Below are 25,164 nucleotides of genomic sequence, written 5' to 3' on the forward strand. Positions count from 1 at the left end.
GCTTGTTCTTATGTTCTTATGACCAGAGAGCCAAGGAAGAGCCCAGAACTGCAGATTCACCTGAAGACAATGTCTTTTCAGTACCAGAGGCTGCCTTGCCAGGGCCTGCAAGGGAAGCATCTCCATCAACTCTCCGGGCTTCTGCCATGAAGGACTCAAGCCCAGCCCCGTGGCCCCCCAGTCTTCCAGTCCTCAAGGTCACTGCCAGGAGAGGCCCTTGGCTGAAATGGCACAAAGGAGGCAAAGTGCCAGGAGATCTGTACACAACACCTGGGTAGAGCATTCACTGAGGATAAGTCATTGCAGGATCCTGGCCAGTGTTTAGAAACTCCTCAGGAACTTAAGCATGTGTTTTGGCAATACAGCTGGACTCTACATCTCAGCCTACCTAAACTGCAGCCTGGAAGAGAGCCTTGCAGGATCAACCAGTTTGCAAGGCCTTTGCCTTTTCCTGCTAGATCCGGTCCAGAGCTTTACTGATCCAGTACTCTAGACTGTGCCTGTTCCTGAAGCCTGATCCTACACAATTACCACCTGCAGGGTAAATCTTGACTTGTAGGAAGAAAGGGTCATTAGATAACAAACTGTTTCAAATAGTCCTGAACTACCAAAAATGGACACAGAGGTGCATTCCCCCTTATGCATTACAATCAATATTCCATTTCCCACATTAATGTGTTTTGGAAAAAAAAACCCTCTGCAGATTCTGAGACATGCAAAAGAAAAATTCCCCTTGCAAGTTCCCCTCATCAAGACACTATCCAATTTGCCCCGTGTGGGATGGGTACCAGCTCACTAATCACAAGCACTCCAAAATCATCATTAAGGCAGCTGCCCTGAAAAGAATAGCTTCAATCCTTGAGCTGAGTAAGTCAGATGTCTTCATTATATCTGGAGTGAACAGGCACCTACTATATTAAGTCCCTCATGATGACCAATTTTCTTCTAAATATATAGATGTCTTGAAAAGTTAGGCAAACCATATGAATTGGAGGAAGAGACTTAGGCTGCCAGATATCTACCCATCAACCTCACAGATACTTTCTTCAGATATAGCAGAAACTGCATAATATGTTCAACTAGCCAAACATCTGCCTTACCTGTCTTTTCTCTCAAAAAAAAAAATAAGTCCAGAAACTAGACACCAAAATTACCTGGATGGCTCTGTCTGTCTCCTTCCACAAAGGCTCCATGGAGCTCCTGGCAACTCTGACAGCTCATCTGTTTGCAGTCCTAGGAGGAGGGAAGGGAGTGAGTGAGAGAGAGAAAAAATATATACTAACCACAGGACTGGAGAAAAAGTGGTCACAGCCAAAGGTGGGATCCAACCAGTTCTCACCACTTCTCTAGAAGTGGTTTCTAATTTTTTTCTGAGTGCCAAGAAGGGGTTACTAAAGCAACCTCCCTGACCAATAGGGACCGGATGTGCATGTGTGCGGCGGCGCCACTGTTTGAATCCCACCACCATCGGAACCTGTTATTAAAATTTTTGGATCCCACCACTGGTCACAGCTATTATTGAATTAAATTGCAGTAGCATTGGCACAGCATAGGGACATACCCCACCTGATCCCCAATATCACCCAATTCCCTCAGCTTATCTGCTGCAGTCCAGACTTGGAGCAGCAAGCCTCAGGGTCCCAGATGGATGCAAGCCACTGCCATTCTTTCTACCTCCCTCCAGATCTTTCATCACTGCATTCCTTTGTCACCCTTCTATACTACTACTGCTGGTAGTGCTTTCTCTTTCCTCCCACTTATCATTTCTTCCTCTCCCAGATTTTCCCACAGCTTTTCCCACTCCCTCTCACCTGAAAACTTGTAATGCCCTTGCATGCAGTAGCATACTGCCCAGGGGGACATATGGGGTCAAATGTCCCTGGGTGGAGGCCATTTCATCACGTGGGAGCCCCCCAGAAAATTGCCCCTCATACCCCTCTGTGTACGGGGAGTGTTGCTGGGCCACTATCGCAGGGAGAAGAGAACCAAATGGAGACAGAAGCCAGTCAGCCTGGCCTCTCCTCCCCAGCCTCTCTTCATGATCCTTGGTACTTGGTCTGGCTGGTCCGCCTTCTTTTCTCTCCTGCCATGTTGTGCTAAACACATGCAGCCCTGGTTTGTAGAACAAATTAAAATTGATTATACCTGACAAAACATCTTTAAAAATATAATAGAAAATGTAGATGTTGTGGAATTCAACACATTAATTGTTCTTTCAGTGAAAAGGAGTACAAGTTTGTCATGACTCTGTCCAAAGTAATTAAAAGAAGTTTAACATTATCATCTATGCAGCTGTCTTTTATCAGTTCTCTTGCACAACATACAGTATGACCCTTAAAGTGAGAAAAGCTGCCATGTGTTCAAAACCATTTTATGTACTTTGCCAATGTACTTTTCTTTGATTTTGTATATGAACATTTATATTTTACAATTAAGACAGTATGAATTTTGTTCTTTTTAATGTATATGTTATTTTTACCACTATTGATTCCTACTCACTCCAGTGACTGTGTGGCAATTACTGCTGATGATACTTTCATAGGTATATATTCTGGATATCTATCACTAAAATTTCTTTTTGGATCAAACACAGGGATAATTTAAATAGATTAGTAGCCCATGTGTTATAATGCCTTTGTTACCATAGCTATGGCACACATTTCAAGCAAGAGATTTTATTCCACGCTAGAATCTTTTACTATGGCAACCTCAGTGCTTAGTTAGTATTGGTATAATGTGGGAGATAGAATTGATTTACCAAGATTTTTTTCCTGCAGACACTATTCATTTGATAGATTTACTCTTGTTTTGAAATATGCATTTTTGTTACATAGGTGTGAATAATTTGGCTTCCATAAATTTGACTGTAAGGAAATTTGTTTCTAATTCTGTCATGCCTGGACCATATTCTGGTGTATGGATTTTCGACGATGCAACTCTTCGATTGTACACATTGGGAAATGAAATGCAAAAGGAATGCATGCTTGGGGGCGGGTAACAGATTTGTGTTTGTATACTCTTACATAATATAAATGGGCCTTGATTTATGAATGGTTTGGTGCTGTAAACCATTTTGGTTTCATAAAGGACACTTGCAAAAATAGGAACTAAAAGATACGAGACAACTGGAAACCTAACATGACTTATTTATGTTAACTTTAATAAACACTCTGTACAATATAGACACTTTTTTACATTATCATTATCAGAAATTTAAGGGTTAGTAAGGGGGTTAGTGGAATATTAACAAATGGAATGGGGAAAAACTCTTCCAGATTTTAGACAACGTCTCTTGCTTAAGGGTTGACATAATTTGCAAAAATCCAGACAAAAACAAATACAGCAATTACAAAAAAATAAATAAAACAGTTTATATTTTAAACGCTGTCAGTTAACAAAGTTCTGTTAGAGATGGATACTTTTCAATATGCTGTAATATAAATCACTATCATTTACATGTATTCTGAGCAAATATGCTTATAAAAACAGTATCAAATTAATGGACTGGTAATTTTTTTTGTTCTGATTCCATACCATCCTTGTTGGTTCAGGGGAATTTTTAATGAATGGGGAAGGACCTGACAGGTTTATATGTGAATTGAAGGGGGTGAGGGGTGTTGTATTTTGTAAAAAAAGTCTGGGGAGCCAAAAATATATACTGGTGAAAACTTCTTGGGATGTGAGAACTAAGCTTCATATATATATAAAGTCTATTGGGTAGCTGGGGACATGCCGTTTTTTCCATAGGCGTTCTTACCCAGTGGAGTTGATAAAGAAAGCATACTTATGGCCCCATCCAAAGGGGAATCCATGCATGGGAGCAGTACGTGGCCAAGCTGGTGGATTCACACACACACCCCTCCCTTCCAGGGCAGTTACCCCAGCAGAGTTGTTTTCTGCCATTTTTGACTTTCATGTTGTGATTTAACAGTGTTGTTGGTAGTTTTAATGCTTGTAAGCCATCTTGCAGTACAGGAGGAAACATCAAGGTAAAATGATTTTGAATAAATATAAACCAGGAATATTTATTACAGTCATAAACAGAAAAAAAAATCCTTTTGTTTTACAGAAACCCAACAAACATCCATTGAAAGTGACCTTCTTGAAGCACATCCTTCTGAGCAATTTGCTGGCCTACTTCATGGATCATCACCAGTTTGTGACCCACCTGAAAATCCACTTCAGTTATACAGAAAAGCCAGCTCAGCTAATGAATTGCACAACAAAAATAATTTGAACAGGAGTATTTTTAATCCAGTGCAACTACACCGAGAAAATAGCACAGATTTCCCAGCAAAAAAGAAAAAGCCACCAATTTTAAACAGAACTATATTTCCTTCTAAAAGTAGCATTGTAGAAGCAAATACACTTGCCAGCATCACAAGAACTGGGGATCAGTGGGTTGTTAATGCTGCAGGGTTTGTAGAACGTGCTTGCACACTTGGGAGGATACGATCTTTGCCAAAGACACTGCTTGATATGCATTTATCCAAATACGTTTCAAAATCAGACTCTAACCTAATTTCCTACCCACCTAATGAGCAAAAAGCAAGAAGAAAGTGGAATGAACCTACAGCAGACTCAAAAAGCTCTAGAGAAAATTCTGAAAGAGCACCTTCCTTTACTTCAGAATGGGAAGAAGTAAGACTTTTTGTATATACATGAAAGCTAGAAACTGTGTAGGGCAGTGTTGCCATCTCCAGGTTGGGAAATTCCTGGATATTTGGGGATGGGGCCTTGGGAGTGCAGGTTTTGGGAAGGGAAGGGACCTCAGTATGCTCTAATGCCATAGAGTTCTTCAGGGGAACTGATTTCTGTAGTCTAGGCCCCTTCCGCACACGCAAAATAATGCATTTTCAAACCACTTTCACAACTGTTTGCAAGTGGATTTTGCCATTCCGCACAGCTTCAAAGAGCACTGAAAGCAGTTTGAAAGTGCATTATTCTGCATGTGCAGAATGAGCCCTAGAGATGAGATGTAATTCTGAGAGATTCCTAGGCCCCGAAGGGTAGAATGTAGTCCTAATCTTTGGCTGAAAATTGAGACTACTGCCTGGCAGCTCCCTGTGTACAATGGAGTTTTTTATTCTTGCATTCTCTTTTTTCAGTTAGCCTTCCTCATCGGTTCTCAAGCCCCTGTGAAATTTGGGAGAGTTTCAAAAGTTGTTTCTAACTCAGTTTGCATTACCTAGGAGAATAAACTATTTTTAAAAATATAGTGCAGGGGGCTGCTGCTGTGAAAAAGTCGAATGCCCTACTCTGTGTGTTTGGGTGCTACATGCAATCAAGTTGCTTTGGACTTATGGAGACCCTGTAAATTAATGACCTTCAAAATGTCCTGTTGTTGCCTGCCTTTCTCTCAGTTCTTGCAAGCTAAGAGCTGTGGCTTCCTTGATTGAGTCCATCTTATGTTGGGTTTCTGCTTTTCTAAGCATTACTGTCTTTTCCAGTGACTCTTATAATCTCATAATGTGACCTAAGTATGATTGCCCCAGTTTGGTCATTTTAGCTTCTAGGGAGAACGGCACAAATATAAACCTCTGTCAGTGGCGTGGCGGGGGGATGGCACCAGGGGCAAAATGATGCCTGCCCCCCCCCCCCCCCAATGCTCCCTGTCTGAAAATGTAAAGCATGTATATCTTTTGAATGACCTGGTAAGAAGGACAAGAGTTTGAGGGTAGTTTATACCAGCTATAATATAGGTAGGGGTGGAATTCTGATTTAAGGTGGCCCCAGTAGGTAATATAAAGCAGTGTTTGCAACCCACTGGGTACAAGATGCCGTAAAGACAAAATAAGAACTACAAATATGAGCAAAGCCAATGAAAGTGAAGTCTATGTAATGTGCATTATATAAGCTTTTGATTAAAATTAAATCATTTGCAATTTTTGATATGTATCTTATTGTTTTCTGCTATCCTAAAACAAATAAAAGGTTAAATGGAAGCCTAAGATGATATAGGGTATGCCTGCTCTTTAAAAGGACTAGGTAGGCTGTGCCTGACTTGAATTCCAACCCTTAAATAAGGATACTGGCCTCCAAGTGGGACCTGGGAATCTTTTTGAATTATAACTCATCCCCAGACTACAGAAGTCATTTCCCTAGTGCTTTGAAGGGTGGACTCTATGTCAATGTACCCCACTGAGGCCCCCGTCTTCCCCAGGCTCCATCCCCAAATCTTCAGGAGATTCCCAACCTGTTCTGGGAAGTCTGGCCCCAATCCCCCACTGGTGGTCCAGGTTAGGGGACCTAACAACCCCTACCCTTATTACAGGTGCATGTTATATGAAGTTTGTATCTACTTGCAGTTTTTGTCGAGAGCCCCAGCAACTGATTGTAGATATTCAACATTTCTTTTTTTGTTGTTGTTATCATAGCTCCATTCTGGGATTTTGTTGTTGTTCTTGCCTTTAATGATAACATGATATCAACCCACCACAGACCTTGAATTTATGTGCCCTTCATATGCAAGTTTACTGAAACAGCTTCCATGTTACTAGTCCTGTGTGCAAACAGCACTTCATATTACTGTTAAAGTGAATGAAATTGGAGAAGACGAACAGACTTGTCTATTTTCCCCCTCTGTAGAGTTCTTGATTGTACTATTGTCCTGTAAATAACAAAAGCAATTACTATGATTATGTGCTTGTAAATGTATAATGACGGAATTGAATAATTTCCCTGTTTTCTCTCTTGCAGATTGATAAAATAATGAGTTCCATAGATGCTGGCATTACCACTGGACTAGAAGAGATTAATGACGGCGTTGCAAGTAAGAAAGAAAAATTTTATTTTCTTCAGAAATGTTTAAATAATAAACTTCAATGATTGCTTGGAAGATCATAAAACCTAGCGATATATTGAGACTGCATCATAACTTGTTTTGATATCCCTGTTAATTTCATTCATCATTTTTATGCATTGCTTTTGAACACAAAATTGGATGCACAGTCCTAAATGAACAGCCTACTCTTAGACATGTTTACTTGGAACTTCCATTGACTTCAGAGTAGTTTACAGAGGCAAAGTGGGGTGCCTGTGGACAAGATAAATAACTGTTACTGGCATGAGTTACAGGGTTTAAAATAAAATACAGAGATTAAAGGATAAAATACAGAGCAAAAATTAAGATTTATTGTTTATGACCGTACATAAAAACCTGGCCGTTTGTTCTAGAGCATCCCTGGATTAATTGTTTAACAAATAAACAATCTTCTGCTGGTCTGTCCAGCACTCTAAGCCCATCAATAAAGTGGAGAAAAACTTTGTTTTGGCCTTGTTATGAAGGGGACAGTAATACAGAACATGATGTACAGTTTCTGCAGTTTTCAACATGCAGATGCAGAAATGTTCCCTATAAGGTTTGTTGGAATGTCTTCCATTCCTCGAAGAGGAAGGAAACACAATGCACATAGCTAGGGAGATGTGCACTTTGGGCCGAATGTTAGTGGGCATATCGGGGGGGGGGGGGTGTCTTTCATTTTCCAGAAAAATATGAGAATGTGAGAGGAAATATGATGTGATGCTGTGCCCCATTGTTTTTTGTGTCCGCTTGCCATGTCTAGACCTGTGCCAAGCCCTATCCAGAACTGGAAAAGGAGGGCCCTTCGTTTTCCCCCACTCGCGCCAGCAAGTTTAAAGGAAGGGTGGATATGTTCATTCAAGCTGCTGCCAAAAAAAGCAACAGCCAACCAGAATGCATGACACCAGGGATGTTTGTGCATGCACGGATATGCTTGCGGTGTAAATACAAAAAGTATTTCCTCCTGGTCTTCACTCGATTCCTTCACAGAAACAGGCAGCCATGCGAAGGGAGAAACTGGGATAAAATAGACCCGGATAGTAAAATACCAATTGTAACCCAATATAATTGTGCTGTGCTGAAACGGCCTGAGAATCCTGATTGCTTAAAGTTTGGAAAAAGAGGGCTACCCAGAGTAAGATAGTTGCTTGGAAGTGTGAAATGAATCACCCAGACACTCTCCTGGTCTTGAGTAAAGATTGCAGCTGCTGGATATAAGCTCAAGGCCCTCTGCAGTAGTGGGATGCAGTGCTCAATGATGCATCAACATCCCTGCACCCTTGTCACCGCTGCCAAAGCAGTGGGGATGGTCTGGGGCTATGGCGGGGGGGTGGGGTGGGGTGGGGGGTGGAACAACACTTGGATGTTGCCAGTTGTGCTAGTGGCAAGGGCTTTGGACTTATGCCACCATTTTCTGTTACAACATCTTTATACTTAAACACCCATCACATATAAGCTCATTCTTTGTATTATAATGTTAAATACTCATTGTGTGGATACACATTTAGTGTGATGTATTGTACTGGCAGTGCCTATATGACAAAGAGCAGAGAGATCAGCAAATATAGGAAAATCTAGAAGTAACTACTTAGTTGTCTTACACTGACATAATGGGCACAGGTATGCTAGCCAATATTTTTAAAGTCAGAAACCATTTGGCTTTGTTTAAACACTTTGTTCAGCAATGTGAATTTTAATATCTAATTCTATTGACTTTTTTGTGTAGGCATGGCAATAGGAATTGGTAACTGTAGGTCAAGGCAAAGGAACCTAAATGTATCTTTTGGGGATTTTCAAATGTTGATTTTTTTTTCAGATTATACTGCTGTGCATTGGGTTTGATGGTGTGAAAACAAGGTGACTTTTGTGATCCTGTTTTGCAACACAATGAAATAAAAGGAAATTTTATGAAGGGATGTTGATTGCTTTTCTAGCTTAATAACCTGAATGGAATTTCAGTGAGTTTTCTGGTTTTCTTCCTATTTAGATTTTGAATCACTAGGAAGGGGAGACATTAAGACAATTTGCATTCTGGAAGGGGAAATGCTTGTGCATCTGCTTCTCTGAAAATATTTGCATCATATTTCACATTCATAGACCTTCAATAGAAGTTTATTGGAGAACACAGACTCTAAAATGGCATTCTGTTCCTGGAAGCTGAATCTAAACAATAACGTACATGTGTACATGCAAGTGTTTAGCACAGTTGCCATCCTGTTTCAGATCAGGATAGGCCAGCAAGATCACAGCAATGAGAAATGCAATAAGACATCTCCTTATAGACTGACCTCTCAGTGGTGCTGCTCGATGAACTGTGAAGATCTTGGGAGGGCTTTTATGAGTCCTCATTTTCTGAAAACAGCGTGACTTAGCATTGACATTGTAAAACCTGAAATGCCAGAACAGTGGGAGAAATGTTAAAAAGACACTGAAATTGAAACTGTCTTTTCAGCATTACCTTAGGGATGATTCCAATGTGGAAGCTGTGTCTTCAGTCTCAGTCAGCATCAGGGATGGTCAGTCACTGGCTGGACTCACATCCTGCTTATAGATAGTGTGTCCTATATTGGTACGTTTGTGTATACAAATATAAAATAACAAATATGCAAATATAACATTACAAAATGTGACACAGGATAATATGGTAGGCACAGGTGGAATCTTTCTGGGCATTAATGGTAGTTCTCAGCAGCCCTGATCATGTGTATGTATTTTCAGCAGTCAGTTATTGATTGCAATATACATCTCAGTATATAGGGTTTCAGCTTAAGTTTTTGTGTAATTCAGTATGTTAGAAAAGATCTTTACATTTTTAAATGATACATGTTCAGTATTTAATGTCTTCGTGTTTCCACATGAAAATGAAGGACAGTCACAGGGAAAAACACATCTAGTCTTCCCATATCTGGATTTCACCTTCACAGCCCTAGACTCTCTCCATTTTACTACGCAAACAGACAGATAATCAGGGTGCATAAAGTGCCATATGGAAGCTTTTGTGTAAGCCTGAATAGGATGTGCCTTTTATTGCTTTCTCTTGATCTGCCTTACCTCCTTCTGTTCTAATACGTTTCCCAGAAATTGCAGGAGTATAAGGAGTAAATGGGAAATCACATCAAATATTCTTCTGTTGCAATGGAGAGGTGACCTCCTTTAACAAACTTAATAATTCATAATTTTTTTGTCAAGACCCTATCCCTCCTAGGGTCTTACCATGTGCACCCAAGGGAGTCCAAGAGACAGTGGCACCAAAGATTCCCTGCTTGTGCTACAGTTTGACTTGTTGAGAGGCTTGTAGTAATGTTTTCCCTCCCTAACCGGACAGCACCTAGCCCTTATCAGGATTCTGACCTTGAAGGAACTGCTTGACATGTGAACACTTTCGGTTTTGGGAAAACTGTTAAGGGGAGGAGTGGGTGCATAGCAGAGAACATAGGTGGCTGCTGCTGCTTACTGTGAGAATGCTAGATCCAGCAAAAAAAAAAAACCCTTTGGAGTGTACCTGTTCATTTACCCAGATACAATATGCTGCTTTCAGTCAACCTAAGTGTAGTTATTGGGAGGAGGCCAACAGGCATGACAGTTTTTGGTGATAAAACTGATAATATTTGAATAAAGGATAACTAGTCATAGTATTTGGGATTGGCTATACTGTATCAACTTAAAAAACTGTCTTAGAACAATTTTAATAGATTATTTCTGGAATGTTTATCTGAAAAGAATCTTGGGATTTTAGTCCAGACATTGAATCAAACTCAGCTTCTTCTGTCTGTAAATCTAATACTCTATTTGATTTTCCATAAGAAAAGAAAGCAGAAGCAGTGGCACAATTGGGAATAGTTGCCAGGTCTACATTAGGAAATACTTGGAGATTTGTGGGGGTGGAGCCTGAGAATGGCACTTTTGGGGAGAGGAGGGACTTCAGTGGGGTACAATGCCATAGAATCCACCTTCCAAAGAGGCTACTTTCTCCATGTGAACTGATCTCTGTCACCTGGAGATAAGTTGTAATCCTTGCAGATCTCCAGGATGTTGGCAACCCTAATTGGGAGGTAGACAACAAAAGTTTATTTAGTTTACTTTAATTTCATTATATTTATATACTGCCCCTCCCTATACAGGCTCAAGGCAATTTCCAGCATTTACAAATCCATATAACAGTTAAAATATAATTTAATTTAAGCCTTCAACAATTGAAACCCATAACAATTTAAAAATTAATCCAGCCATTTCATCTCAAGATAACATTTGAAATGGCCAACAGGAATTGAAGACAATCTTCATCAGTTCCAGTAAATTCTGACAAGATTGGGGTGAGAAGTTTGCAATGAATGGTATCATATAGAGGGCAGTGCAACATAACAGACTAGATCTTCTGGTCGACCAAGACCAGAAGGGAATAGTTGCTGATCCCTTGGGAGTTTCAGAAATCTGCCATGGAGGTACTCAATAGGGAAAAACTGAAAATTACAAGTGACTTAATTCTTTTCTTGAACGGGAATTGCTTTTGAAATGTAAATCTATTGATTACATGAAGGGATACTTGTATTATTGATGCTTTCCTACAGAGGCATAACAATACATCAACACTGATCTGTAACAGAAAAGCCAGTGTGATGTAGAGGTTAGACTGTTGGTTTTCGGAGACTGATGTCTAAATCTCTCCTCTGATATGGAAGCTTACTGAGCAACCTTGAGCCAGGCTCTTTCTCTCAGCCTTACTTACCTTTCATGGTTGTTGATGTAAAGATAAAACGAAAGAGTGATGAATGATACTGTAAGCTACTTGGGGTTAACCTTGGGGTATAAATACCTAGGCCGTTTCTGCACGGCGACGATGGGGGTTGGGTCGGCGTATTCCAGAAACAGCCGGGAAGACGGCGCCGCGGAGCACCGTCGCCCGGCCGACCTACCGTGTCCGTGGCCATCCGGTGCATCGCCAAGGCCTGGGGACACGCCCCCCTTGCCCCTGCGCCGGACGGCCACAGACACAGTAGGTAGAGGGCAGAAGGGGGGGAGGGCACCTTGGAGCCGCTGCCATTCGCATGGCAGCGGCTCCAAGCCGCTGTTTCCCATAAACCTAGCTTCCCAAGCGAGGTTGGAAAACGGCGGCTTCGCGCCGCTCGGGCGGGGCGAGGGCGGCGCGGCTGCAAAGCAGCTGCACCCCCTGTGCGAGTGGCTCCCTGGGGACGGCGTTTTTGCCATCCCCAGGGCGCCATAATCCGCCCGTGCGGAAAGGGCCCTAGATAATTTTTAAAATACTTTTAACCTTCCCCCTTTTTAGCAGAAAAGGGAATAATAGTGAATGTTTTTTCCAGTGAATAAATTAAATGACGACTATGAACTGTCACAAGTTAATGACTACACAGTGGCTTTCACCAAATCAGTCAAAGCAAGACATTCTTCAATATTTGTGAATTTATAACAGGATGTAAATTGGAATTGCAAAGGCTGAAAGTATATTTAGATTGTTCACAAACTTTCAACATGTGCAGTATAAAAACACTTTTACTAGCCATTTGGAACAGCTAACACCCCTTGTCTGCAACAAATATCAGACTGATTAGAAAATAATTGTGAATAGATTTTTCTGGCATTTTAAGGGCAGAACATTACAACCTACATTCCTTAACTATGCAGTCACTTTTGCAACTATGTAATAGCCTCATCTGGCTACTGGGAAAGCTGTTGGTTAACTGGAACAGTTATTTTTACCATTTTTAAAGGGCTGTTGATATATTTGCGCAAAAAACATTAAAGCTGTACAAATTGTATCATCCTGTACACAAGGGGACACATATATGCAATAAAAGAATATGAAGAGAAAATAACTTTGAAGAAAAGCAAACAATTACTGTGTTATACAGAAATAGAAAGGAAATTACATCAGAAAGTTTGAAAAACTCAATTTCAGCTACTAAAAATTCAACCTTCAGCATGACTGATCATTTGAAAACTCTACTTTTGATGGAATAAAATAGAGGAAATATCCAGGAGTCATGTTCATCTATTGTACTTGAAGCCTTTTGTTAGCCATCTCTTCTCTTACTATTTAGCCTGCCAGTCAAGATCCGATTCTCAAGCCCACTCTCTGTAACTCTGCCTACAAAGGTGAGGCAGGTGAAAACCAGAGACAGGATTTTCCCAGTAGTGGTGCCTTGCCTTTAGAATACCCCACCCCTTTCAGGCTCATCTGGTGCTTACTGTGCTGTACCTTAGGTGCCAGGTTAAAACATTTCTTTTTACCCCTGCTTTTTAACTGAGGAGTTCCATCTTTAAAAGACTGTTATGGTATCTTCAAGCCCATGGACAGTTTTATTGAGGTTGCTGATTTTTTAATACTGCTTTTATGCCCTGTCTTGATTTTATAGATCATTTAAATATTGATAACTTTTATATTATTATTTGTATTATTTTATTATATTATTTTTGCTTTGTAAGTCACCTTGAACAAAATTATGGAGAGATGGCCCAAATATTTTCTGGATAAATATATATTACATTTTGGTTAATACTCTTTGGGTTATGTTATATGGTTGGTAAAGTATCTGTACACTCAAAAATTGCTATTTGCTGTCCTAGAATTAATCTGAAGAAACAAAATTTTTTCAATCAAATCTGCCAATAGACGGAGAAAGGAAATGTACTCTTGCCACATTTCAAAATGTGTTTCATGACATTAGTCAGCTATTATTCTTTTAAATCTTAAAAGTATGTTTGTTTATGGCAAAATACACTACTGTTAGAAACTGGCAGGGAATCTGATTTATAGCAGCTGAAAGTCTTTTCCGCATGCCCAGCTTAATACAGATTTTTCCAGTGGTCAAACCTTGTGCATTGAAAACTTTTTCTGTGAAATAATTCTGCACACCTCCTTTCCCCCAACATCATTTTGGCCATTTTCTACCTTGTCTCTTCAGTTACATTTACTCCACATACTGCTGCTGCTGCTGAAAATGTATTATTCCTGAGGGGGGCAGGATGTCTTCGTGATATAGGAGGACAACCCTCTCCTTTCTTTAGTGCAGGCATTCTAGTGTTACTGCACAATTACATATTGAAGCAGCATTTAAATATATATATATTGAGAATTATTGAGAACTAACCAACCCAAAATGGAATTAAAAAAATCCTGGAGCAAATGCCATTACCTGAAACATATAGCCCACCCCTCACACAACTGTTCTTTTTCTACTTTTTCTGCTTTGCAGTATTACTGAGAGAGGGGTTAAGAAGTTGTTTTTTGCTGTAACAAGTATTTCACTATTCCTGTCTTTGTATTGTCGAAGGCTTTCTCAACCGGATTCAACTGGTTGTGGTGGGTTTTCTGGGCTGCGTGGCCGTGGTCTGGTGGATCTTGTTCCTAACGTTTCGTCTGCATCTGTGGCTGGCATCTTCAGAGGTGTATCACAGAGGGAAGTCTGTTACACACTGTGTCCAGTGAAAGGAAACATTCTTGGGGGGCAGGAGGGACTGTCTCCAAAGCTGCCACTAGCCTGGATTGTGAGAGATGTGTTTGGCCACTTGACCCCCTCCCCACACACAGGTCAGGAAGGCAGCTGGGCTCAGAGCTGAGCATGGCCCAGTATGGGGCTCTGGGCAGGCAAACAGGCTGAGGAAAGTGCAGGCAGGTGGGATGGAGGAGGGTGAGACTGTATGTGGGATGAATTGCAGGTCCTTCCCCAGCCAGAGTGGGAGGGGCGGGCACAGGCCATGCAGCTCCCCCAATGCCAGGGAGTGCATTGCTGACTGGGCTCTGTCTGTCAGGCCAAGTGGAGGAGCCTAGTGGAGTTGCATGTAATGGGAGCTGGGAAGTAAGCAGTGGGGCCCCTGCTTCTGCTCTTCTTGGTGCAAGAGCTCTCCAGCTCGCCTTCCAGGGAAGGTGTGAATTTGGAGCCTTCATGGGAGATTGGCTGAATAGGGTCCAACAGCTTTGTTCTGATGGAACTGAAGCTACCTCCTGAGGTATGATATTTCCTCTAGAGGCCTTGCACTCCTCATCACTTTCCCCACTTTATTACATTTTCTGTTCCTGTTGCCTTTTAATATTTGCTTAATGGATGATTTTGCCCTATAGCAGGAATATCCCCTCTCTTCCTTCCTAGAGCTTTCGGGAAAGTCAGAACTTAGGACCGTTCTTGGCCTGCTTTGGAAGGAAAGGTGCGATGCACCCTGATTCCCTCTCCTAGACTTGGTATGCATTTCTCTGGGGCTGGTTAGTAAGATGACTGCATCTTCACATACATATGGAAATCAAACCAAGAGTCCTTCTTATGAGGCAGGTGAACAGTAACTCCCAAAAGGAGATATCAAAAACTGAGGTATGTATGGTTGGTCTGTAAGATACCATGGGGAATTTGTATTATTTTCCTGCAATTGGCAAAACACAGCCTCACTGGTATCTTTGAGAGAAATACCTGACACAGATAGCTTTTCTAATAACTTCATTAGAGGCTATTATTTATTATATATTTTCAAAATTTAGTAGCTATCTTTCTTCTTTACACAGCTCAAAGCAACTTACAATATAAAGAAACTTATACATAAAACAAAATATATGAAAACCAAATTTTAGAATCTCAATTCAGGACTGTTGCAGAAGTGAAGACCCTGGAGTGGGGGGATCCATCTCAGAACCCCTTTTGTGGGAACAAACTGCCCTTCCCCCTGCTTCTTTTCTACCCACCGTGTTTAACCTTGGGCAGGGGTGGGGTTGATAAAACACATAGCTTGGCTTATGAGCTGGCCTTTATTTAAGAAGCCCCCAGGTTGACCCCCTTTCCCTTAGGGGTGCCAACTATGGTTTAGTTAATTCCTGAAAATTTGGGCTCTGGGACCTGGGTAGGGTGAGGTTTGGAAGGGAAGGGACTTCAGCAGGATATACTGCCATAGATTCTTCCATCCAAAGTAGCCATTTTCGCCAGGGGATCTAGCCTCTGTAGGCTGGAGATTAATTGAAATTCCAGGAGATCGCCAGGTCCCCCCCTAGAGGTGGGCAGTGGGCTTGAAATTAAACATTCTATTGCAACCCAACACAGCAATCCTGTGGGTGAGTATTATTCTTGTTAGAGTTCATGGGAATCTCCATGTGAGATGGAAAAACAAAAATGTTTTTTAAAAGGTGCCAATAAAGTACAAGTCAGTACAAGTCAGAAGACTCTTGGTCCAGTCAACAGAGTGAATTGCATGGCAGATGCCCATCATGCTTCAATCTTTCAGGCTTTTGGATTTCAGAGACCCAGCGTCTCTTTTGCATGGAGAACTTTGTGCCTGGAGGGCATGTGGGAGAGGCAGATCCCGAAGTGGGATGGGGAGAGAGGATAGGCCAGTGATGGCGAACCTTTTCGAGACCGTGTGCCCAAATTGCAACCCAAGACCCACTTATTTATCGCAAAGTGCCAACATGGCAATTTAACCTGAATACTGAGGTTTTAGTTTAGAAAAAATGGTTTGCTCCAAGGCGCATGTTACTTAGGAGTAAGCTTGGTGAAGCAACCGTGCAACGCTTCAAATGGGTGAATCACGACCCTAGGAGGGTTTATTCGGAAGCAAGGCCAGTCTAAATGTGTGTGTGTGTGTGGGGGGGTGATTTTCCACTCCCCCTATATGACAAACTCTGCGCGCATGCCCACAGAGAGGGCTCTGAGTGCCACCTCTGGCATGCGTGCCATAGGTTCGCCACTACTGGGATAGGCAAATCCAAAAGTTGCAGTGGGCGGAGAGATGATAGGCAGTTTCAAAAGTTGAGGTGGGAGAAGTAGATTCAGAAGTTGGAGGGGGGAAATTATGGGCAGATCCAAAGGTTGGGGGAGCACAATTTTTATTTTATTTATTTATTTATTTATTATTTGGTTTTATAACCCGCCCTATCCCCAAAGGGCTCTGGGCGGCGTACAACAAAGGTAAAATCACAGATCGACTAAATACAGTCAAAACCAAACAATTAAAATCCAATATAATAAATTACTAACTTATTAGCTCCCCATTTAAAACAGCGGTTGATACAAGATTAAAATCGAATCGGGCGCCCAGCAAACCCATTTTTAAACCCTCCCTAAATGGGAAGACTGCTGACTCCATCAGTAAAGATGTGAACAAACAAGGATGGGAGGATAGCTTGCACCAGGTGCCATCTTATGTAAATAGGTCCCTGGCAAAATAATGAAGGTAGGAGACATACCTTTTTCAAGGTAGCCCACTAACCATTGTACTATGCAGGTTCTTGTAAAAGTGCCTAGAACTGGTTCTCATGAATGGCTGAAAAAATTCATAGAAGCTTCTATATAGCTTACCCCCACCACAAAGAATGACATTTTCCAGCCAAATTTAATCTTCAGTAGCACTCAATCAATGCAGTAGTTCCTGATTAATGTAATTATTACTCTGTACTTTTTATTATTTATTTATTTGTTAGTTTTGATATACCGCCCCATCTTCTAAGGGCTCTGGGCAGTGTACAGGTCAATAAAAACACAGTTAAATTTACATCTCAGTTAAATTTTTAATTGTCTGTACTTTTTAATTGTCCTCAATTTCAAAATTACTCTCTGTCCTCATGTTACATTGATCGTTTAATATGAAATTGACAAAACTGATCAAATCAAACATGCTAGTTTGTATTTCTGCCTCAATGTTGCATCACTAGTTCAATATGACAAAGAGAAAAATATTACACATTTCCTTTTGAAAATGGAGGAAGGGGAGGAGAAAATGCCTGATGGGAAAATTGGGCAACTACACAGGGCATGTCCCAGTTCGGCCTCTGCATTCAGCGGAGGCCAATCTTCTGGTAGTCCCTGGCCCTTCAATGATGCATCTGGCCTCCACTAGGGCCAGGGCCTTTGCAGCCCTGGCCCGTGCCTGGTGGAACGCTCTTCCTCCAATTGTCTGGGCCCTGCAGGACCTTGGAGAGTTCCACAGGGCCTGTAAGTCCGAGCTGTTCCACCGTGTCTTTGGAGAAGCTGGCCGCTGATGGCACCCCCTCCTTCCCTTTTTATCATATGCGTCCTTTTACATCTTGGGCCTTTCTGTTCCCTACTCAGAGGGACTTTTAGATTGCTGGACACGATGTTTTGTGCACGGTTTTAAATGGTTTTAATGTGACATTTAGAGCCCTAATTTTATTATATTGTATGTATTTATTGAATGTGCTCTTCTTGTTATTTTAGATTATATCAGTTCTTGTACACCACCAAGAGCCATCCGGGGGTGGGCGGTGTGGAAGTCGAATAAATGAATGAATGAATGAATGAATGAATGAATGAATGAATGAATGAATGAAGCAAAGGTGTTTGCACAAAATGAAAGCAAGCAAACGAACGAACGAACGAACAAACGAACGAACAAACGAACGAATGAACGAATGAATGAATGAATGAATAAATAAATAAATAAATAAAAGAGCTACTGGAGCAAGCACGTTTACCTGAAGAAACAGAAATACATAGCCCATTCTCCACACACAAAAAACCATGTTTTTTCAACTAAATTAGAGCTGCAATAACAATAGGAGAAGAAAGACAGCATGTTTTGTTGAGGTTCTACTGTGATACCTTAGGTCTATCCTAATCCAAAAATGACAGCTGTCTCCCTCCTTTTCTATTTCTTTGTTAAACAGTGGAGTTAAAAAAAAATGCACAAATCATGCTCAGAGGTAATAAGTCACCAGTTTTGAAGTGATTTTTAAAAAATATCTTGGTGTTCTCTTGTGGGAGAAGATGTTAAGTATAAACTTTACACTTTTAAAGAAGGATCATATTAGGTCGCCATATTTAGAGAATTTGTCAACTTATATCTTTAGAATGGCATTTACTAACCAGTAGTAATGTGCCGGTATCTAACTACAGATGTATCTGTGGTAGTGAGGCTGATGAGAACATTCTGCACTATGTTTTGGAGTGTCCTCTTTATGATGACATAAGGACCAAATATATTAAAGGACTTTTTCCAATTGCGGGTGTTACTGATAACACTGGGAAACTGATTTGTCTATTATCTGATGGTGATCTATACAGTAGCAATCGAGTAGCACTTTTTGCTCATACTTAAAGAAAAATCAGGTTACGTATTGTGTAATGATGTTGTGTTGTCTTATTTGATAGGGATATTTGTATTAATACTAATTTAGTCCATTTTAGCTATGTTGATATACATGGGGTGTTTTTTGTGTCTGTTTTAATTGTATTATGTTGTGTACGAGGAGATTGTGAAGGCCTATGGCCAATACAATAAACTTGCTACTGCTGCTGCTGCTGCTTCTACTACTTATTTTGGGCTATATGTTATTTTTGGGTTATATGCTGTTGCCCAGTGGTGGGATCCAAAAATTTTAGTAACAGGTTCCCATGGTGGTGGGATTCAAACAGTGGCGTAGCGCCAATGGGGCGGGGTGGGGCATGATGGGGGTGTAGCCGGGCATTCCGGGGGCAGGGCATTCCTGGGCGGGGCTGTGGCAAGGACGCAGGGCACGTGCACCCCAGGTGCAGTTCGCTTTAAGGAGTCTCCAAACAGCTAACAAACACCCACCCTTTCCTCTCCCCACAACAAACACCTTGTGGGGCAGCAGGTGGGGCAGAGAACGTGGGGAATCAAACTCAGCTCTCCAGATTACAGCCCAGCCCCACAGCAAAAGTTAAGAAGCCAGGTGCTTCATGCCCCCCCCCCATCAAGGCCATTCACAATTGCAAACAAGATTTTACGTATAGAAGTGAAGTTTGGATTTGCACATTACCTTTAAGGAGTCTCCAAACAGCTAACAAACGTGCCCCCCTTTCCTCTCCCCATAACAAACACCTTGCAGGTGGGGCAGAGATTGCCTCCCTAGCCGGCCTATGGACTTCTCCTGTGTTGGCCAGCGCCCATCTGCTGGGGAGAAGGCTTGAGACCGAGAGAAATGGCAACGACTTAATGGAGAATAAGGCACTGCACTCTGGGTGAGAGGGAGGGGAGGCGGAGCTCCCCAGTTCTCATCCTGGGAGCACAGTGGTATTTCTCCCCCACCCTCTGGACACTCAGGGCCACCATAGAGAGTGGACGGGGCTATTTCAGGCTTCCTTAATTCTTGCAGCATCTGGCTTCCTCAATTCTGGGCTTGCTGGGGCTTGCAAAATCTGTGTGTGTGGGGAGACATTTTGGCGCCCCCCACATGACTGCAGTGGATGTGCCTGGGGACATGGGGACCCCTTGACCCTAGGCAAATATGCCACTGCCTCTGAGCGGACCCAATTAGTAACCCCTTCTCGGCACACACAAATAATTAGTAACCCACTCTCGGGAACCTGTGAGATCCGGCTGGATCCCACCTCTGCTATTGCCTGAGACGGAATAAAAGTCTCATGTATATTCATGCATTATTTTTAACTTCGTATTTATTTGCCACTGCATGGCAAAACATTTCTTAAGTCAAAGGCCATATTCAGTCAATTTGACAAATCTTTTGTTGTGCTTGTATACTTCCTGTTCCCTACTTCTCTTATGCACTGTGTAAAGGTTTCCTGATTTGGGAACCTTTAAATTATGCCTCCATTTTCTATAATGTTCAAATGTAAGTGCCATTTTGTCCCATTAGAACTACAATTTGAAATCTCAAGTCAATCCTAATTTAGAGTTACAATTTCAGAGAAGGAAACAAACTCCAGGTTGCCAAGGAGCCAGCCAGAGGTGGGATCCAGCAGGTTCTCACCAGTTCCCAAGAGTGGGTTACTAATTATTTGTGTGTGCCGAGAGGGGGTTACTAAATGGGTCCACTTTTCCACACCCTCGCCTCCCCCCCTCTTCTTCTTTCTCGTAGCCTGGAGCTTGCCTGCTAGTAAGAGGAGGGACCCTTTAACTACTGTTGGGTCCAGGGGACTCTTTACTTGCTTAGTAGGCTATTTATTTTGGCACTCTGTTCATTTTATGATAAATTGTAATTTACCGTGATGCTTGGCCACTTAAAAGCTCTGTATTCCTGTATGTGAGAATGTTATGCTAATCTGTGTCTCTAATCCTGGATTAATTAATGTGAAATATTTGCAGAATATACAGTATGGATTGCGAATTCTAGTTCACAATGGATGATGTTCTGGTTTATTTTTTACTTTAAACAGAAGAAGAAGAAGAGTTTGGATTTATATCCCCCTTTCTCTCCTGCAGGAGACTCAAAGGGGCTTACAATCTCCTTGCCCTTCCCTCCTCACAACAAACACTCTGTGAGGTGGGTGGGACTGAAAGCTGTGACTAGCTCAAGGTCACCCAGGAATAAAAAGGGAGTGTTAATGACTGATTTTATGTATTTATGGGGCTAAAGGATTACAAAGCATTTTGTATAAGTGAAAGGTTAAAGGTACTAACTACTAATGCTTACTCAGTTTTTTAAAAAGTCATGTCCTGTGTACCCTGGCAGTAGCCTTGATATCTAGCTCTTGAATATGCCTATGCAGTAGGAATGGTCCATTGGATCCATGTTTTAATGAATTTGTGTCTTAATCTAAAGTGCAAATTATTTTGAGTCATGAATGTATAAGCCCTTCAGAATATAGTTAACAAACAGTGGTGATGGTGAATCTTCACTAAACTGTAGTGACCACTCATGATTTCACAGTTGGCATAAAGTCCTGTTGTTTCCTATGGGGCTGGTTAGCGAAGGTAGAAAACGGGATAATTCTCTCTGTTGGGCTGTTTTAAAAACATGTTTTAGAAATATGGTAAAGTTCCTTGTTTAAGGAAAGTATCCTTCTTTTTGATTTCTAGAAACAAAATTAAGTATTTGAAAGTATTGTTTGACAGGCAGTCAATTGGAGGAGAAGTAGTTGTTTCTGTTGACAGTAGATGATAGGACTTGCTATAATGAGTTTAAATTATGGACAGAAAGATACCAGCTGGAAATTAGGAACTTTTTTTTTACAGTAAGAGTTTTTTACAGTAACAGAGAAATTATTAATGCCCCGCCCCCAGAATGCCCGGCCATGCCCCCGTCGTGCCCCGCCCAGCCCCATTGGCGCTACGCCACTGTTTGAATCCCACCACCATGGGAACCTGTTACTAACATTTTTGGATCCCACTACTGGAGCCAGCACTTGGACTTCAAAGCAAAATCAGAGCATGATTTAAGTCTTTCCAAACTTGAAGGTCGTGTTCTGCACTTGTGGAAGGAGACAGGAGGGAGTGTGCAAACACAGCAAAACCCAACTGCTTTTGTGCAAGTGACAGGCAAACTAGAGTTTGTTGTGATGTCTGAATGTAGCTTATAAATAGTTTTGCTGTCATTCCTCAAAGATGCTTTTTCTTGGAGTGTGGCAGGAAGAGGAATATAAGGCTGGCTTGTGTAAAGCTGCTAACATTCAATGTCTTGCTTTAAGTTTTTTTAAATGACTAAGCTTCCCACCTATTTCAGAGTGAGTACAAAGGTTCATGAATTGTTGAGGCCAGCTGCCTCATATCTCTTTTCTTAAGGACTTTTTTCTGCTTACTCACTACAATATATTCAGAATACAGTCTCATGTTCATTTAATTTATTCTCAAGCTATTGCTTGCTGTGCTATCAGGAGGATGAGCAAACCTGAACCTAATTTCACTTCTACTTCCATGTTCCAGCCAGAATCATGATAGACTTTTGTTTCCATGTTTTAAAAAAAATATTTTTGTGTCTGTGATTTCACCCTTAACTTATTCTTTCCAAGGGTGGCCAATACAGGAGTGAAAATTACACTACATATTTTGTTCAACTTCTAGATAAACTGATGCTGTTTCACCATGCACCGAAAACTATTTTCAAAAGTCCTCTTTTTCATAATCCAACTTGAAGGCTTTTAGGAAAGTCAAAAGGTGAAATACATCTGTCCTGAGTATTTTAATAAATAAATGCATTTCTATTTGCATCTTTAACCTGCAAGAAGGCATTTTAGATTGTGAGTAGTGTGTTGTAAATATCTTGAGATCAACCTTTCTGAGCCTTGTGAGCCCCTTTGAAATTCTGACACAAAATGGCTGCTGCAGTATACAGAGGCAACCACAAAATAGCTGCTGCTAGAGGCATAGGCAACAATGAAATGTCAAGGAGCGAGGCCATGCATAACTCTAATAGTAAATCTTCAACATTACAGTCAGGAGTTCTGTTTATCTGGATGCCTTTTTAAAAGACCCTTGCTTAAGAAGTAATTCACCTCACTATCTTGAATAAGTGCTATGGATGATTCAGGAACATCTTTGAGAAAGGTGCAAAGGATCCTTTTCCAATACAGCCATCAGGTATAGAATTTATACCTTAAATAACTTCTTCATCTGCCATCAAAGCAGATTAAAAAAAAAACTTTACTGTTTTCTTACCCAGGAGTTTTTCAACAGCTAAAGTTCACAAGCAATATTTTTGTTCTTTTGGATTCCTTGTTCCAGGAAGCAAGAAACAGGCAGGAAAAATCCAACAGTGACTAAAAGCTCCTTATTGAAGGAAAAATCCCATGTATGAAAAGCTCTCTCGATCTAGTGATAAATATAAACATTCCCTTGCTTGTGTTCAGACCAAACATTGTGGACCCCAGCCACTCTCATGGATTATCACTGATTAAGCAAAGAATAAGATGCAGAGTCAACTCTGGATGAAACCCAGAGCTTTTCCACATGAGTTTTTTAAAAATTGGCTCTGGCCCCATACTTGTTCAGTTTCTCCCCTGAATTCTGCACACATTTCTGGGCCTTCGGTTTTCACTTCAGTTTTCCCCCATCATCTTCATCACTGTCTGGCAGGGAAGGGGCTGCTGCCCTAAGTGCCAGGTCTTGGGTGGTGAACCAGGACTTATAAATCAAGTAGATCCTCTTCAGGAGAGGGAAGGATGGGGCAGGTTGGTAAGGGAAGGGTAGAAAGAATTGCTTCTGGTCTGCTTTTCTTCTAATTGTTCTGGGTTTGACTTTTGCCTTAAGATCTGAATAACATTGAGTTCATATCATATTTGTGTCTCTTGGCATTTTTCTCTAATAATCCATTTGTCTCAGGTGTGGAGTTTCTAAAAAACCTTGCAAATACTTTAATTTGTCCAGATCCAAGTGTCTAGTTTCTGGTCTCTTCAGACTAGCATCCATATATAATTTTATTATCCTTTTAATGCTTCTCTCTGCCAGCAATCTTTTTAGGGGATTATAAAAAATCAAGACATTTGGCATCTCCATGGATTCTTTCCATATCTTGGATGAACTCTACACCTTTAGGACACTGAAGCGAAGGATATTGGATATTGAAAGGCACACTTTGTGCTCTTGTGTGCACAGGGTTTGCTCACTGCTCAGTTTTAGAATAATACCATTTTATGGATCACTCCCCTCTTATTTTTCTAATCTTACCTCTCCCTAGCTCTGGCGAGTCTTTATGTTGGCCCACCTTAATGTTCTTCCCACTGCCACCCTACATGGTAGGCTCCTACCCATTCCTCACAGTGAAAGACTTTGCCTTTGTCCATTGAGACAACCCAAAACTTTAGAACACATGTCGCTTCCCTGTGGGTTTTATGCAACCTTACATGGAACACTTATAAGGCCATTACTTAAGGAAGGCACTCTGTCCGATAGGGCAATAGTATGCTATCTCCTTGGTGACCAGTACTCCCAAATGATGGTGAAAGTGGCCAATTTTTTCTCTTTTGCTATAAGGATTTGTGACTCTAAGGCTCATTCCACACATGCAGAATAATGCACTTTCAAACTGCTTTCAGTGCTCTTTGAAGCTGTGCGGAATAGCAAAATCCACTTGCAAACAGTTGTGAAAGTGGTTTGAAAATGCATTATTTTGCGTGTTCAGAAGGGGCCTAAGTGTAGCACTCTGTAATTTTAAAGTCTTGTGCCAATAAAGGCCGTTGTTAAGAACATAAGAACAAGCTGTAGTATAAAATTGTGGTATATAATTTTACCATTTACTTGGCCTTTGTTTCATCCCGGTGCCCAGTGAACCCTTCTTCCTTCCTTTTTAAAAATATTATGTTCCTGTACCACAACAAAATAAACTAAAATAAAAAAACTTGTAGAATAATCCTAAAAAATAAAGTTGCTTTAACTTCCTCTTGATAACATAGGTAAAAGCCCCTTACTGCCAGACAAAGTTTCCCCCAATGCCTGATCCATTTGGACAAGACACCCTCAGGATTTTGACCATTACAGATCTCTTATCTTTTATTACAAAATGACCTTTCTTTCCATTTAGCTTTAAGCTTCTCTTCACCTAAGTGTCACTAAGTTAGATATACTCTCCCCCTCTGTAACTGCTCAGCTGCTGTCTTAACTGCTGTTTTTAATCTCTCTCTCTCTCTCTCTCTCTCTCTCTCTCTCTCTCTCTCTCTCTCTCTGTGTGTGTGTGTGTGTGTGTGTGTGTGTGTGTGTGTGTGTGTGTGTGTAACATT

General features: G+C 41.2%; 1 protein-coding gene across 15 annotated transcripts in view; it reads left to right on the plus strand.

The window, feature by feature from the left end:
* The window catches only part of ANKS1B (ankyrin repeat and sterile alpha motif domain containing 1B), a 462,906-nt gene that overhangs the window by 204,020 nt on the left and 233,722 nt on the right, over nucleotides 1–25,164 (plus strand). For all 15 annotated transcript variants that reach the window (XM_048500513.1, XM_048500514.1, XM_048500506.1 and 12 more), the window contains 2 exons: nucleotides 4,070–4,641; nucleotides 6,700–6,772. In XM_048500513.1, the coding sequence (XP_048356470.1) occupies nucleotides 4,070–4,641; nucleotides 6,700–6,772 (645 nt within the window). The remainder of the gene's footprint in view (nucleotides 1–4,069; nucleotides 4,642–6,699; nucleotides 6,773–25,164) is intronic.

Source organism: Sphaerodactylus townsendi, linkage group LG06, assembly GCF_021028975.2.
Source record: "Sphaerodactylus townsendi isolate TG3544 linkage group LG06, MPM_Stown_v2.3, whole genome shotgun sequence".
Classification (NCBI taxonomy): Eukaryota; Metazoa; Chordata; class Lepidosauria; order Squamata; family Sphaerodactylidae; genus Sphaerodactylus; species Sphaerodactylus townsendi.